This window comes from Saccopteryx leptura, chromosome 5 (assembly GCF_036850995.1).
Source record: "Saccopteryx leptura isolate mSacLep1 chromosome 5, mSacLep1_pri_phased_curated, whole genome shotgun sequence".
Classification (NCBI taxonomy): Eukaryota; Metazoa; Chordata; class Mammalia; order Chiroptera; family Emballonuridae; genus Saccopteryx; species Saccopteryx leptura.
Genome location: NC_089507.1, coordinates 88785974 through 88801774, shown reverse-complemented (window position 1 = coordinate 88801774; position 15801 = coordinate 88785974). Strand labels below are relative to the sequence as shown.

At 34.1% G+C, this 15801-nt stretch overlaps 1 protein-coding gene across 1 annotated transcript in view; it reads right to left on the bottom strand.

Annotated features, from left to right (window-relative positions):
* Positions 1-15801, bottom strand: part of GSTCD (glutathione S-transferase C-terminal domain containing) — a 135262-nt gene that overhangs the window by 99016 nt on the left and 20445 nt on the right. The window contains exons 4-5 of the mRNA XM_066385887.1: positions 15493-15741; positions 13349-13442 (exon numbers count right to left, since the gene is read on the bottom strand). Coding sequence (XP_066241984.1) covers positions 13349-13442; positions 15493-15741 — 343 coding nt within the window. The remainder of the gene's footprint in view (positions 1-13348; positions 13443-15492; positions 15742-15801) is intronic.

Sequence of the window (15801 nt, the reverse complement as noted above, 5' to 3'; positions counted from 1 at the left end):
AAAATTTGTTTAATCATTCACCCATAAAAGACATTGGGTTATTTACAGTTTGAGGCTATTAAGAATAAAGTTTCTATGAACAAGTTTTTATATAAGCTTTCACTTCTTTGGGATAAATGCCCAACTGTGCAGTTGCTGAGTCTTGTGGTGATTGTATGTGTAGTTTTCTAAGAAAGTGTCAAACTATTTTCTAGAGTGTTTGTACTATTTTACATTCCTATCAGCAGTATGTCAATGATTCAGTTTTTCTACATTCTTGTCAACAATTTGGGGGTGTTAGTTTTTTATTTTAGCCACCCTAATTGGTGTATAGTGATATCTCATTGTAGTTTAATTAATATTTCTTTAATAATTAAGAAATAGAAAAGTTTTTCATATGCATATGTATGAATTATACACCTTTACTGGTATAATGTCTGTTCGTGTCTTTTGCCAATTTCCTAATTAGATTACTTTTTGCTGTTGACTTTTGAGAGTTCTTTATATATTTATAGTATAGATTCAAGTCAGTTCCGTGTCAGATTTACATACATTTATGATTTGAAAATACTTAGCTTGTTTTATCATCCTCTGTCTTAACAGAGTCTTTGTGAGCAAACATTTTTAATTTTGATCAAATCCAATTTACCAAAAAATTATTTCATGGATTGTACTTTTGGTGTCATATGTAAAAACTTTCTATCCCCAGCTCTCAATGCATTTTTACATTTACTTCTAAAGGTTTTATAGTTTTAACTTTTATATTTAAATCTATGAGCTATTTTTAGTTAGTTTTTGTATAAAGTATGCAATCTAGATATCCACTTTCTTTGCCTATGGGTTCAAAAGATCCAGAGATATTTGCTGAAAAGACTATCTTTCCTCGTGTTATTTTTATGCCTTTATATAGGTTCTATATTCTTTTATACCACTCTATATCTATCTCTCTAATTACAGTGACTATACAGTAAGTTTTAACATTGAGTAGAGTGATTAAACTTTATCATTAAAAATTTTTTTTTCCACTGAAATTTGGACTAAAGTTGTCTATATTTAAAAAATATCTTGATGGGATTTTGATAAAGATTGTATAACCTATAAATTTGAGGAGAATTTGACTAAATAAGTACTATTTCATGTGAAATTTTAAAAGGTTTAAAATTTTTAAGTTTTAAATTTTATATAAAGATTTATGATTCTTTTTATTTAAACATTTAATATTTCACATGATGAAACTTTAAACTTTTTAAAATTTCACATGAATAAACTAACACTGAAAAAGGAAAATACAAACTAAAAAGCTTCCACACAGCAAAAAAGTCATCCACAAGACAGAAAGGCAACCAACCAAATAGGAGAAGATATTTTCAAATAATACCTCACACAAGGAGCTAATATCCAAAATGTATAAGGAACTGATCCATTTTAACAACCTCAAAACACAAACAGTCCTACTAAAGAATGTGCAGAGATCCTGAACTTTTCCCAAAAAGTCATACAAATTGCCAACAGATATACAAAAAGATATTCAACTTCACTAGCTATAAGAAAAATGCAAATGAAAACCACAATGAGGTACCAGCTCATACCTGTTAGAATGGCTATTATCAATAAGATAAGAAATAACTATTGACTCAGATAAGGGCCTAATATCCAAAATATACAAAGAACTCATAAAACTCAACAACAAACAAACAAACAATCCAATAAAAAAATGGGAAGAGGATATGAATAGACACTTCTCCCAGGAAGAAATACAAATGGCCAACAGATATATGAAAAGATGCTCATCTTCTTTAGCTATTAGAGAAATGCAAATCAAAACGGCAATGAGATACCACCTCACACCTGTTCGATCAGCTGTTATTAGCAAGTCAGGTAACAGCAAATGTTGGAGAGGCTGTGGAGAAAAAGGAACCCTCATCCACTGTTGGTGGGAATGTAAAGTAGTACAACCATTATGGAAGAAAGTATGGTGGTTCCTCAAAAAACTGAAAATAGAACTACCTTATGACCCAGCAATCCCTCTACTGGGTATATATCCCAAAAACTCAGAAACATTGATACGTAAAGACACATGCAGCCCCATGTTTATTGCAGCATTGTTCACAGTGGCCAGGACATGGAAACAACCAAAAAGCCCATCAATAGATGACTGGATAAAGAAGATGTGGCACATATACACTATGGAATACTACTCAGCCATAAGAAATGATGACATCGGAACATTTACAGCAAAATGGTGGGATCTTGATAACATGATACGAAGCGAAATAAGTAAATCAGAAAAAAACAGGAACTGTATTATTCCATACGTAGGTGGGACATAATAGTGAAACTAAGAGACATTTATAAGAGTGTGGTGGTTACGGGGGGGAGGGGGGAATGGGAGAGGGATAGGGGGTGGGGAGGGGCACAAAGAAAACAAGATAGAAGGTGACAGAGGACAATCTGACTTTGGGTGGTGGGTATGCAACATAATTGAACGACAAGATAACCTGGACTTGTTATCTTTGAATATATGTATCCTGATTTATTGATGTCACCCCATTAAAAAAAATAAAATTATATAAAAAAAAAAAAAAAGAAAAAAAAAAGAAATAACTATTGAAGAGGACTTAGAGAAAAGGAATTCTCATATGCTGCTAGTGGGAATGTAAAATTCATACAGCCACTTTGGAAAACAGTATGGAGGTTTCATACTATTATTGATATATTATTAAATAGAGCTACCAAATGAATTAGTGATTGTAAAGAGGTTTCTTCATAAAGACATATGCCCCCCTATGTTCATTACATCAGTATATACCATAGCCAAGACATGGAAACAACCTAAGTGTGCTTTGATGAATGATTAAAGAAGTGGTGCATATATACACAATAGAATGCTATTTAGCCATAAGAAAGAATGAGATATTGCCATTTGCAACGACATGGATGAATCTTGAGATTATCATGCTAAGCAAATTAAGTCAGACAGAAAAAGACAAGAACCATATGATTTCACTCATATGTGGGATGTAAAACAGAAAGCAACAAAGGAATAAACAAAACAAACAACTCACAGACACAGACAACAGAAAGGTGGTTACCAGAGGGGAAGGGTGATTGGGAGGAGGATGAAGAGGGTAAAAGGGGTCAAATTTATGGTCACAGAGAGAGACTAGACTTTGGGTTATATGCACAAAATGCAACAGACAAAGGATGTATTATAGAATTGTACATTTCAAACTTAAATAATGTTGCTAATGTCACCCTAATAAAATAAATAAAAAATGGAAAAGAAAAAAACATTAATTTTCTAACTCTTTATGTTACCTTCCTTTACAATAAAGAATACAACAAAAACAAAAAGAACACACATAGTATATTATTTTCTTTAATTAAAAAATTCACCTAAGGTTACTCACTGAAATCTATATAAAAATATTTTACCACCAGTACTATCTCTTTTGATATCCAAGTATAACTAAGTAGTATTTTATAAAAGACTAAAATTTTTATATAAGGAATGTCTAATGCTATAGTAATTAAAAAAATTTGTCCAGTAAAATTTTCCCACCTCTCTGCCCACTGATTTCTCTACCTTCCCCATATTATTAAATTTACTGGGGTGACACTGGCTAACAAATTATATAGGTTGCAGGTGTACAATTCTACAACACATCATCTGTACACTGTATTGTGTGTTCACTGCTCCAAGTCAAGTCTCCATCCATCACCATCTATCCTCCCTCTACCCACCTTCACCTTCTCCCAGTCCCCCTCCTCCCAGCAAGTTTCTACCAGAAAAGGAGATAAATTTAATACATGGTCTGCTCTATATCATTCATATACATAATACAATAACATAATACATATGTGATCTGTCTGTCTATCGGTCTATGTGTGTACTATGGCACTGAATCAGGAATCCCACTAAGCCTGTAACAAACTCGTTCTTTGTAATCATCTTATATTTTAAATGATTTAATATAAACTCCATCTAAATATACTATCTTTCAGAGGCTTTTAGCTTCAGATTAAAATGCAGTTTAAGTAAAAGATTGTATTAGTTTTTGGTAAAGCACCAAAATGCTTGTTGAGAACTTCATTCTTGAAAAAAGGGAAAACAGTTATAAATTTGTAGAGTTTTGAGTCAAATATGGTCAGGTTTTGGATTCAGAGCTAAGTATAACTTAGAGAAGTGAAAAACATTTATATTCGGAATTTCTAAGAAAAATGGGAGAAAAACTTCAATCTCATTCTTCTTGTGTGGTTTTAGTATTTTAAATGCCAAATTATTCAAAATATAACAGATTATAATCTAAAGTTATTCAATATAAACAAACAAATATGTTGGGGATATTATATCCTTATACTTCTTACCAGAGAACCATTTTCTAAAAGTAAGAAAACAAATATGTTAATTTTGAGTCTGGTATAGTGTGGTAAACTGGAAAAATAAGAATCTGAGACTTGTATTTTAGAAAAATAATTTCTTTTCTTTTTGGAATTTTCTGAAGTGAGAAATGGGGAGGCAGAGAGACAGACTCCTGCATGCGCTGGACCAGGATCCACCCGGCATGCCCACTAGGGGGCGATGCTCTGCCCAACTGGGCTGTTGCTCTGTTGCAACCGAAGCCATTCTAGTGCCTGAGGTGGAGGCCATGGAGCCATCCTCAGTACCTGGGCCAATTTTGCTCCAATGGAGCCTTGGCTGCAGGAGGGGAAGAGAGAGATAGGGAGAAAGGAGAGGGGGAAGGGTGGAGAAGCAGATGAGCGCCTTTCCTCTGTGCCCTGGCCAGAAATCGAACCTGAGACTTCCACACGCTGGGTCAACGCTCTACCGCTGAACCAACTAGCCAGGGCAGAAAAATAATTTCTTGAGAATTATTTTTATTTACATTACAAAGACACTGTAGAAGTTTACATTGTTACTAAATGGTTTAGAGGCATACACAAGCTCTTATATGTGACATGCCATGCTAAAGTAAAAATAATAATAATAATTTTTTTATGTTGGGAAGAAAAATTTAGAAAATGTTAACCTTGTTGTTCATCTTAATTTGGTGTCTGAAGTTTGAAATCAAAGCAGCAGAATCAGGCACTATATCAGTTACCCAGCATGATACTCCACATATGTGGTTCCCAAAGCAGCAGAAGCAGCATCAGCTGGATTTTTCTTAGAAATGAAAATTCTAGGGTTCTATCTCAGGACCTATATGAGGACCTCTGGGGTTGGGCCTAGCAATCTGTTTTAATATGCCTTCCAAATAATTCTGATGGATGTTATAGTATGAAAAGCAATGGTTTATGAAAATGAAGCATCTTTATCTAAAATAAGCTTTTATGTTTTAGATTCCCCAAATCAGAACACTATATTGTGAGACAATTTTTGTTATGATGAACTTTTAGCATACCAGGCCGTATGGAACAAATAGCAGTAAATAGTGTTATTTATCTATGTTCCCACGGGCTGGTAAGAAGCCTGTTAACAAAATCAGTGATGGGAAAAAGGTTCAGGTTAGTCCTTCCATTGTCCACCTTAGATCCAGCTCTCTCCAAAGCCTTAACTATATTTTTACATTGTTTCCCAAATCACTTCTGCTGGAAGAACAAAGGGTGATCCAGCTAATTTCTAGATGCATGCAACAAAAGGGTGGGGGTGAGGGCACAGGCTTTGCATTGAAGCCAATTTTTACAAGTTATATCATACATATATCACTATCTTGTTTTCTATTTTTTCCTAATGTCAAGGATCAATTCATTCTTTTCAACCCCTAATATTATACAAAAAACAAATTTAAAAAATACTGCATATTTACATAAGTGATCCTTATTAAGATAAATTTTTAAATTTAAAACCTCAGTCATCTATAACTGTTAAATATAAAAGCTGATAAAAAGAAAATATCTTGCTACTAAGAGAATATAATCTACTACTAGGATTGAAAAATTATATATCCCCTTAGAACCATAAATTCAATCCGTGATTTACATAAAAGGTGTTAGAACATACTAGTTTGTAATTCTTATTCTAATCATTCATACACGTCTACCACAAACAAAATCTACTGGGTTTAAAGCCCTCTGGAAAAGATTTCTAGTAAAACTGAGCTATTCAATATGTTTCTTGTTATACTAAGTAATACTCTAAACTGGTGGCCGAGGGGGAGGGTAAAGAGGTGATGTTTAGGTTTTTATCCACTACCTCCACACCAGTCTCCCTGGGAGATGGGTTCTCATGTGGCTCAGAGCAAAAGCAAGGCCTCGGTTATACCAAACTGGGCCATATTTCTAAACAGTAAAACTTGAATATAAGAATAAAGAGATTATAACTGAAATAACACCTAGGTAACTATCTTCTTGTCTCCTTTATTTTCTATAAGGTCACCTTCTGACTCTCCTCCTTTTTCTATGACTGGCATGGTTATTCTGGGCTATGAGCAACTTCTAATATAGGAACCAGCCACTTAAACACTATTGAAGAACAGAGAAGGCCATAAGGAAACACAGCATAAAGTAAGTGGCTCTACTCTAGGTCTTAAGGTAAAAGACTATATCCATTCCCACTGTTATACTCAGAGGGCAGAATGTCACAGAGCAAAAACAGAGGTGTTCCAGAACTTAACAAAAGGGAGGCCTCCAGTTCACACATTATTTATCCTAGTTCCTTAGAGTAGGAAATCACTGTTATTTGAGGACAAATGTTAATGGAGAGCATACAATTGTCTAGATCTAGGTGCAGTAGGAGACTGCTGGTTGAAGATTTTCTGTCAGTGGACATGATTAATATTAACTTAAACCTTTCATGCCTCAATATTTATAATTTATCTTATATAGAACCATCTGATCACAAATGTCTACATAAAAACTGTGACTATATGCTCTTAATTCAGATATGAAAATCACTGCAAACAATTTGGCATTCAACTTAGGTATATTTTTTCATAAAAAATACTGCAATTTTGAATATAGTGACTCTGAAATTATTGTTCATATATTGTAGAACTCAACAAATGAGCAAATACATAGGTAATTTTGGGAGCTATAATTTTTACTGTTGGAAAATGCAAATACAGATAACTTATTTAACAAAATCAGGAAGAATCTTGTGGTGTTAGAATGGAATCACAGGTATAAGTATAAACTCATGCTGTTCAATACATAGATAGCAGACATATATATATATGTACAGCAATAGATAGGATGTATGTACAAGTATGTCTGTGTACATACATAGGTTTCCTAATAGACCTATCTATACATACTACTCTCTGCTAAGAGGACCTAGAAGCAATAACACTCCATTAGCAATGAGCACATCCAGTGTCAGAATCTTAGTTTTTAAATACCATTCTCCTCTAAAAGGAATGAGGATTCCTCAGAGAAACAGTTGAATCTAGGGCTGAGCCTGTAATATTTTGTTATGCCAGAAATTAGAGAGAGTGGTCATAGAATAATTAGGATATTTTCAAGGATCAAGAGCCAGCTTAAAGCACCTTACAACCCAGGACTACTTGAGCACCAAAATAATAAGTGACAGTGATGAATTATATAACTCATTTAATAAAGTAAAAACTCGTAAGTTCATACTGATAATTAAACAAATAAATAAGAAAAACTTTTTTAGTGGAGTTAACACAAATAAACATAGAAGGATAAGAGCTGAAAATTATCATTTAGCAACTATTGGTATCTATGGCTGACCTACTGCACACATCAGTATCTGTTGCTATACCTATATAACTATATCTGTTATATATATTGAACAGCATGAGTTTATACTTAAACCTGTAATTCTAATCCAGTACCACAAGACTCTTCCTAGTTTTTTGAATTCAGTATCGGTATCTATCCACTAAGGTATAAAAATATACCTACTAAGTCGAATGCCAGATTGTTTGCAGTGACTTTCATCTTTGAATTCAGAATCTATAATCACAGTTTTTATGTAGATAGTTGCGATCAGATGGTTTTGCTTAAGATAAATTATAGCCTGACTGGTTGGCTTAATGGTGCAGCATTGGCCTAGCATATGGATGTCCTAGATTCGATTCCCAGGCAGGGCACACAGGAAAACCGCCCATCTGCTTCTCTACCCCTTCCCCTCTTGCTTCTCTCTCTTTCTCTCTTTTCCTCCCCTTCTACAGTCCTGGGAGCGAGTTGGTCCTGGGCAATGAGGATGGCACGCGGGCATATGTGGGGGTCTGTCTCTGCCTCCCCTCCACTCACTTAAAAAAAATTATAAAAAGTGAGTCGTGAAAATTTCAGTTAATTTTAATCATGCTCACTGATAGAAAATCTTCAACAGTCTCCTACTGTACTGAGAAAATCTTGACAAGAAGAATGAAGTGAATGTAAACTAGTGAGTAAAATTTTGTAAAAAATATTATGTAGTCTTAAATATCTCTCCACAGACTAATTAATTTGATAAAGGAAAATGTACACAGTAACATTACAGAAAAGACAACTGGCAGACATCACCTTGATCAAATGATTATAATTGACATCACCGGGCCCAAATGGATGAAATGTGCTTCCTGATACACTGTGCTGGATGACACACCATCATTTGTGGTGCTCCTGCCAAAAATGCCCCACTTGAATCTAACCATGCGGAAACAATTAAAGAAAACTAAAGAGATATGATGACTAAATGTATGACAGTCTAAGACTATAGATTGGATAATAGTATGTACTGAATCAAATGTGCTATTTTGGTAATTGTAATATGGCTATATAAGAAACAAATCCTTATTCTTAAAAGAGATCGTTAAGTATATATTTAGAACCAGAGGCATGATGTCTGCAACTTATTCCCAAACAGCCCATAAAAATATAATAATAATAATGTATATTAAATCTTCAGCTTTTTTCTTCAAACTAAAAAAAATAACTCAATTATTTTAGCCTTTTAAATCTATGTGAGACAAAGAATTCTAAGTTGCTTATTTTTAACAGAAAATTGGGAATATATAAAAAATCTGTAGTCTAAATTCAATTTAATAAAAACGTACTGAGTATTTATATATAAGGACCCTATATTAAAGAGTTGACAGTCTGTTGAAAAAGAAAAACATACTAATAAGCAATTATAGTATAAGAGAAGCATACTATAAATATCAAAAATAAAGTAAAAGAGAGTACTAAAGGAATGTCAAGAGAGAATAATTACTTCTGACTACAATATTAGTATTATTTAACATTTACTATTTAATGGGAATATTACTAAGTGCATTATATGCAGGATGGGGCAAAAGTAGTTTTACAGTTGTTTGGATGAATAATAATACAATAATTAATAAATAATAATAATACAAGAATAAACTGTTTGCATAACTGCAAATATAAACCTACTTTTCTTCCACAGTGTATTAATTCATTGACTATATCAACTATCTTTTTTTAAGATAGGCACTATTATCCCCATTCTACAGATGAGGCATAGAGAAGTTGAGAATCTGGGCATAGGTTATATAGCTACTTAGTAGTTCAGGTTTTAAACTCAGGCAGGCTAACTTCACAGCCCATGCAAAAGGCTTTAAAAAGAAAGCATATGAGTGATTCTTTTATTATTATTTTTTTTGTATTTTTCTGAAGCTGGAAACGGGGAGAGACAGTCAGACAGACTCCCGCATGCGCCCGACTGGGATCCACCGGCACGCCCACCAGGGGCGAGGTTCTGCCCACCAGGGGGCGATGCTCTGCCCCTCCGGGGGCATCGCTCTGTTGTGACCAGAGCCACTCTAGCACCTGGGGCAGAGGCCAAGGAGCCATCCCCAGTGCCCGGGCCATCCTTGCTCCACTGGAGCCTCTGCTGCGGGAGGGGAAGACAGAGGCAGAGAGGAAGGAGACGGGGAGGGGTGGAGAAGCAGATGGGCGCTTCTCCTGTGTGCCCTGGCCGGGAATTGACCCCGGGACTTCTGCACGCCAGGCCGATGCTCTACCACTGAGCCAACCGGCCAGGGCCCATATGAGTGATTCTTAAAAGATGAACATAATTTCAAAAGGATGGGAAGTAGGAGAAAGAATATTCAAAGCTAAAGGAACAACAAAAGTGAAGGTATGAAGATAGCAAATATAGTTTGTATAAGGAAAACAGTGGAAAGTTCAGGGAATGGTATGTAAGATATAGAGAAAGAAATGGGTGACTGCAGAGGATTGGATATTAGACAGGGTAAGAAATATATTAGACTCCATGATGTGTCTTAATACAGACTTTGTTAGTAAAAGAAAATAATTTTTATATGTTTCACAATCTTGATGTCACTCAATAAAGTCAGTATAACGAGTCAGTCTTCACAACATCCAAAAAACCAAATATTAATAATAACTTATTACAATTCAATCTCTCCTAAAAAACATGCTAGAACACAAATATGACTTTCATAGTGACCGCTACACCACTAAATAGTATAATAATTTTATTACAGAAAAATTTTATTACCATGTAATATTGAAATTGTCAAAATCAAAAACAGAAAATCAAAATGCCACAATTCTAGCTTAGTTTAATAAGACTATATATATAAACATTTTAAGAAACAGTAAATGAAATGTGAGTATACCATGCATCTCTTCTGTGATAACTTCATCTTTGTCATAATATTTATATGAACAAGATGATTCATTTATAAGGATACAATGAGTGCCTGATCAGGCAGTGGCGCAGTGGATAGAGCGTCGGATTGGGATGCTGAAACCCTAGGTTCGAGACCACGAGGTCGCCAGCTTGAGTACAGGCTCATCTGGTTTGAGCAAAAGCTCACCAGCTTGGACCCAAGGTCACTGGCTCAAGCAAGGGGTTACTCGGTCTGCTGAGGCCCGCAGTCAAGGCACATATGAGAAAGCAATCAATGAACAACTAAGTTGTCACAATGAGCAATGAAAAACTAATGATTGATGCTTCTCATCTCTCTCCCTTTCTGTCTGTCCCTGTCTATCCCTCAATCTGACTCTCTCTCTGTCTCTGTTAAAAAAAAATTAAAAGAATACAATGAGCAATTAATTCCATAAACTCCTTTAGATATGTACTTCTAACCATTAAAACCATGAGACATGAATGCTTAATGTCAGATACCTGAGTTGGTAATTGATTGCTCATATAAATAAGTAAAAATGTTATTTTGGTCTCACAGTAAATTATTTATGAATAAGCAAAACATGTGGCATTTATAAAACTCTTTTCATTTCTTGAGAAATACTGATTAAAATTTGACTTTTATTTAGTAAATTATAGATTACATCTGTTCAAAATTTATATTATAATTAGCAAGTATACAAACCCAATTACAAATAGAATAAAAGCAGTTAAAATTTTCAAAATATTTTCTAACATTAAAATTTTTCAAAATGTCAAAAATATTTATAATTAAAACATTTAAAAAATTTAAAAAAAACATTAAATAGGTCATTAATTAATATTTTTATAAATTTAATAAAAGATCAAAAATAAATTTTATCTTCCTATGAATCTTTGAAAAAGAGTTTTTTCTGCCCAACATAATCTTTTTTCATTCTGGAAGAATCCTAAAATATTTCCTTGACTGACAGAACAAGTACGATCAGTGAGATACAGGCAATCTTAGAAAGCATCACAGAAGAGAAAATGAAAAAGAAAGGCAAATTATTTCAAGGAGCATTGGAAAATCAGGTTATATTTGGCTTAGTATAGAACTAAAGAATATATGAACAATTAAAGAAATAGAATATTGATCTATAAAAAAGTTCCCCACATAAAAATACCTAAAATGATATTTAAAATTCAACAGTCATCTTTTACATGTCTAACTGCATTTCTGAGAGTAAGAAAAATCCATAAGGCCTTAAAAAGGGGTTAGGGAACTGAAAAACAGTGCAATGATCTTGAAATGGGGCCACAGCTGCCTGGAGGGTATTTGCTAATGATAGGAGTCTAGGCTTTCACTGTAAAACAAAGAAGAGAGGCTAGGATCCCTACCCAGCATGGTGAAGAGTTGGAACTATTACTACATGAGAACAGAAACCTTGAAAACTTATATTCTCTATGAAAAGATGCATTAAAACAAAAACCAAAACAAAAAAGACTACTGAACAGCAAAGGAAAATGGTAGGTAATTTGTTTACTTAAACTTCAGCTCTGAATAGAAAAGGTTGAAGAAATCTCAAGCTGAAAAATTAATGCTAAGTGGTCTTAAATTCTATACATTGAAGTGCCCAGCAAAGCAAATATAAATCCTTTCTATGGGAATTTACTCCTTTTTTTTTTTTTTTTTTTTGTATTTTTCTGAAGCTGGAAACGGGGAGAGACAGTCAGACAGACTCCCGCATGCGCCCGACCGGGATCCACCCAGCACGCCCACCAGGGGCAACACTCTGACCACCAGGGGGCGATGCTCTGCCCCTCTAGGGAGTCGCTCTGCCGCAACCAGAGCCACTCTAGCGCCTGGGGCAGAGGCCAAGGAGCCATCCCCAGCGCCCGGGCCATCTTTGCTCCAATGGAGCCTTGGCTGCGGGAGGGGAAGAGAGAGACAGAGAGGAAAGGCGGGGGGGGGGGAGTGGAGAAGCAAATGGGCGCTTCTCCTATGTACCCTGGCCAGGAATCGAACCCGGGTCCTCCGCACACCAGGCCGACGCTCTACCGCTGAGCCAACCGGCCAGGGCGGAATTTACTCTTAACTCCACAAAACGCCAGAAGATTCCAACAGATTTAGGTAACCTAAAAATGAATTTACAATCTAAAATTACAAAACTAACAGGAAAATAAGAAGCCAAGAGTAAAGTGAACAGAAATAACAAAGAGCAGAATTAGATCTCTACTGATGCCAGCTATAAAAAAAAACAAATACATACTATAAAATAACTTTAAAAAATTATAAAAAGAGAAAATGGAAATGTGGGCAAAAAGTTATCAAAAACAAACCAAATATAATTTCTAGCAATGAAAATATATTTAACTAAAAACTATAAATATATTTTTTCAAACAATTTTTTAAATAATTGGGGAAAATAATTTTGGACTAGTTATTAGATGATCAGGAATTTTTGTTAGTATTTGTTATATGTGATAATGACATGGTGATTATTTAAGATGTCAATATTTTTTTTAGCTGTGTGTACTATTATATTACATAATGTCTGGGATGTGCTTCAAAATAGCTCAGCAAAATAAAAAGGAACAAATGAAGCAAATGTTAGAAAAATGTGGGAATCATTAAATGTGAGTGATATATATATACATCATGAAACTTTTATAGTATAAATAAAATGCATATTCAATGGATAGAAAAATCAGAATTTTAGAGATATCCAAAAAGAGAATTGAGAATTAGAAGATGGATCTGAAGTGGCTATCCAGATTATGGATAAAATTTAAGGGAGAAAAAAAAAAAGAAAGAAGCCTCACCTTCCTTTGGGCTCACTGCTGCAGGAAGACTGTTCCAATCAAGGGTCCAAGTAGGGCAAGGGTGAGGAGAAAACATCACATCAATGCCTTTTTCCTAGAAAAGAAAATAGGCTCTTTCCAAATTACCGAATTAATAAAATTCTATTAAGTTCTACAAGGCCAAATTTCTATTTTCTATACTAGCAGGAAGAACATAAATATCAACAATCAGCAGGTTTTTCTCAAAGTATTTGGTTACATAAGAAAAATAACAGCAAGTTTTTTGACATTTACTTTCCTATTAGTTTTTATATTGAGATAATAAAAAGTAATGACATTTTAAAATTATTACCTGAAAATACATAGAAGTAATAAGCTACCTAGAAGTATATTGGGTGTCAAAGAGAAAAGTCACCTGAGAATAAAATTTTAGCAAAAACAATCCATAAAGAGATGATCAAAAACTGACTGACTCTACATATATCCATCAATAACTATATTTACATATACGAAAATTGCTACAACCTAGGAGCTATATGTACAGGACCAAAAAGCCACTAAAATATCACCCATAATAGTCTCTAGAAAAGGATTTTTCTGGTTTAACCAAACAATTTCCAAAATTTTCAAGAATGAGGAATACTTTTCAATATAACAAAAAATTCTCAGGCTTCTTTCCCATGTTAAAAGTTGTACTTTTATCTATTTAATCAAAGGACAGTAGCATGGCATACACATGGATTCCCAAACTCTTCCCTGTTAAATTTTGAGTCCATGTATATCAATGGTTCGTGACTTTTTTTTTTTTAATCTCCAGTAAAGTCCTATTCAAAAGAAAAATCCCTGAGGATCTATCATTAACCTGTTATATCAGTTAGCTCATGAGATTGTTTTCCAATTTAAAAACTAGCTGAATTTCTGTCCCCCCTCAAATAGTATAAAAATTTTTTTGTTGGAGTAGAGATATTAATATTAGGTCTAGAGATCTAGAAAGATACACATCCTTTACCTCTCTGACATCATTTACTACCTCTCTCTGACTTTCCTCATTCCAATCTAGCCATATTGAACTTCTTACTATTCTTCATTTTACCAAACTCATTCCTATTTTAGGGTCTCTTAAGAATATAACTGTATTGACAGATAGTTTATATGTCATGAAATTTATCCCTTTAAGGCACACAATTCAATCATTTTTAGAATATTTACAGTTGAGCAACTATCATCACCAACTATTTTGAGGATATTTTCATCACCTCAAAAAGAAGCCCATACCATTAGCAGACACTTCATCCTCCCCATCTCAGCTCCCTGTCCTAGGCAACTACTACTCTACTTTGCCTGTATACATTTTCTCAGTCTTTTTACTAGAGGAATCCTCTGCCTAGCATACTTTCTCCAAATCTTCAATTAGTTCAGGTTATTTGCTCAATATCTTACTTCATCGGATAACCCTTCTTGAAGATCTACCTAAAAAGGACTCCCATCCCGACCTCCTCCACTCTCTTATCCCACATTATTTTTTACAGCACTTATCATTACCTAATGTGTTTCCCTTTGTTTCGTTCCCCACCAGAATGTAAGCACCATGAGAACAGTTCAATTTGTTCTTCATATATCCAATATTCAGTTTTTTGGACTAACCAAATAAATAAATTTTAAACTTCTGGAACATAAGAAAAATTGTGGCGATAAGATTGTGCCAAAGAATACAGATGGAGAAAAAAAGGTGAGATGTAAGTATTCCTAAGAAATACTTAACTGTTTTATACTTGCATTAGTATCAATTTTATGTGTCCTCATGTAATTGACACAAAATACTGTGACTATACAGAAATAAAAGATTACTATATAAAAAAATCAATACATTCTCATAGTATATTAGTTTGATATACTGTAATATTTTACTGCCTTTTAAAAAGTTTTCATAAAAATGTTGTTTACAAATATATATTCTGACTTATTTGGCTCCAAAGACACATAATATTAAAAACCTTCAATTTATTATATCTCACTTAAATGCCAAACACTAATAGAAATATTAATAGGTCAACAGTGATATAAGATAGCTACAAATAAAATTTACAACAAATGATAGTAGAATGCTCAGCAACATTATCACATGGAATTTTTCAAAGAAAATTTTAATGAAACAATTTAAATACCATTAACTTGGTCATAGTGGGTCTCGGTCCTCCTATAAATGAAGGATCATTTTGTTCATCTACACCTGGGGCCTCAATTAAGTTTGGATGCTGTTCTTCTGAGGTCAGCAACTCTGGTAAGTGGAAAAAGTGGATCCCACACTGAGACGCTGCTGATTTTACTCTTGGCACTTCCTGAATCCTCTGGTACCAAGCGGCCAGCAGTGGAAATTCTACCAGCTTTTCAGAAAGTTTCTTGTAGATAATTAACTAGGTAGGAAAAGAACAAAACACATTATTACATATTTTTTGTTTACAACATATATATTG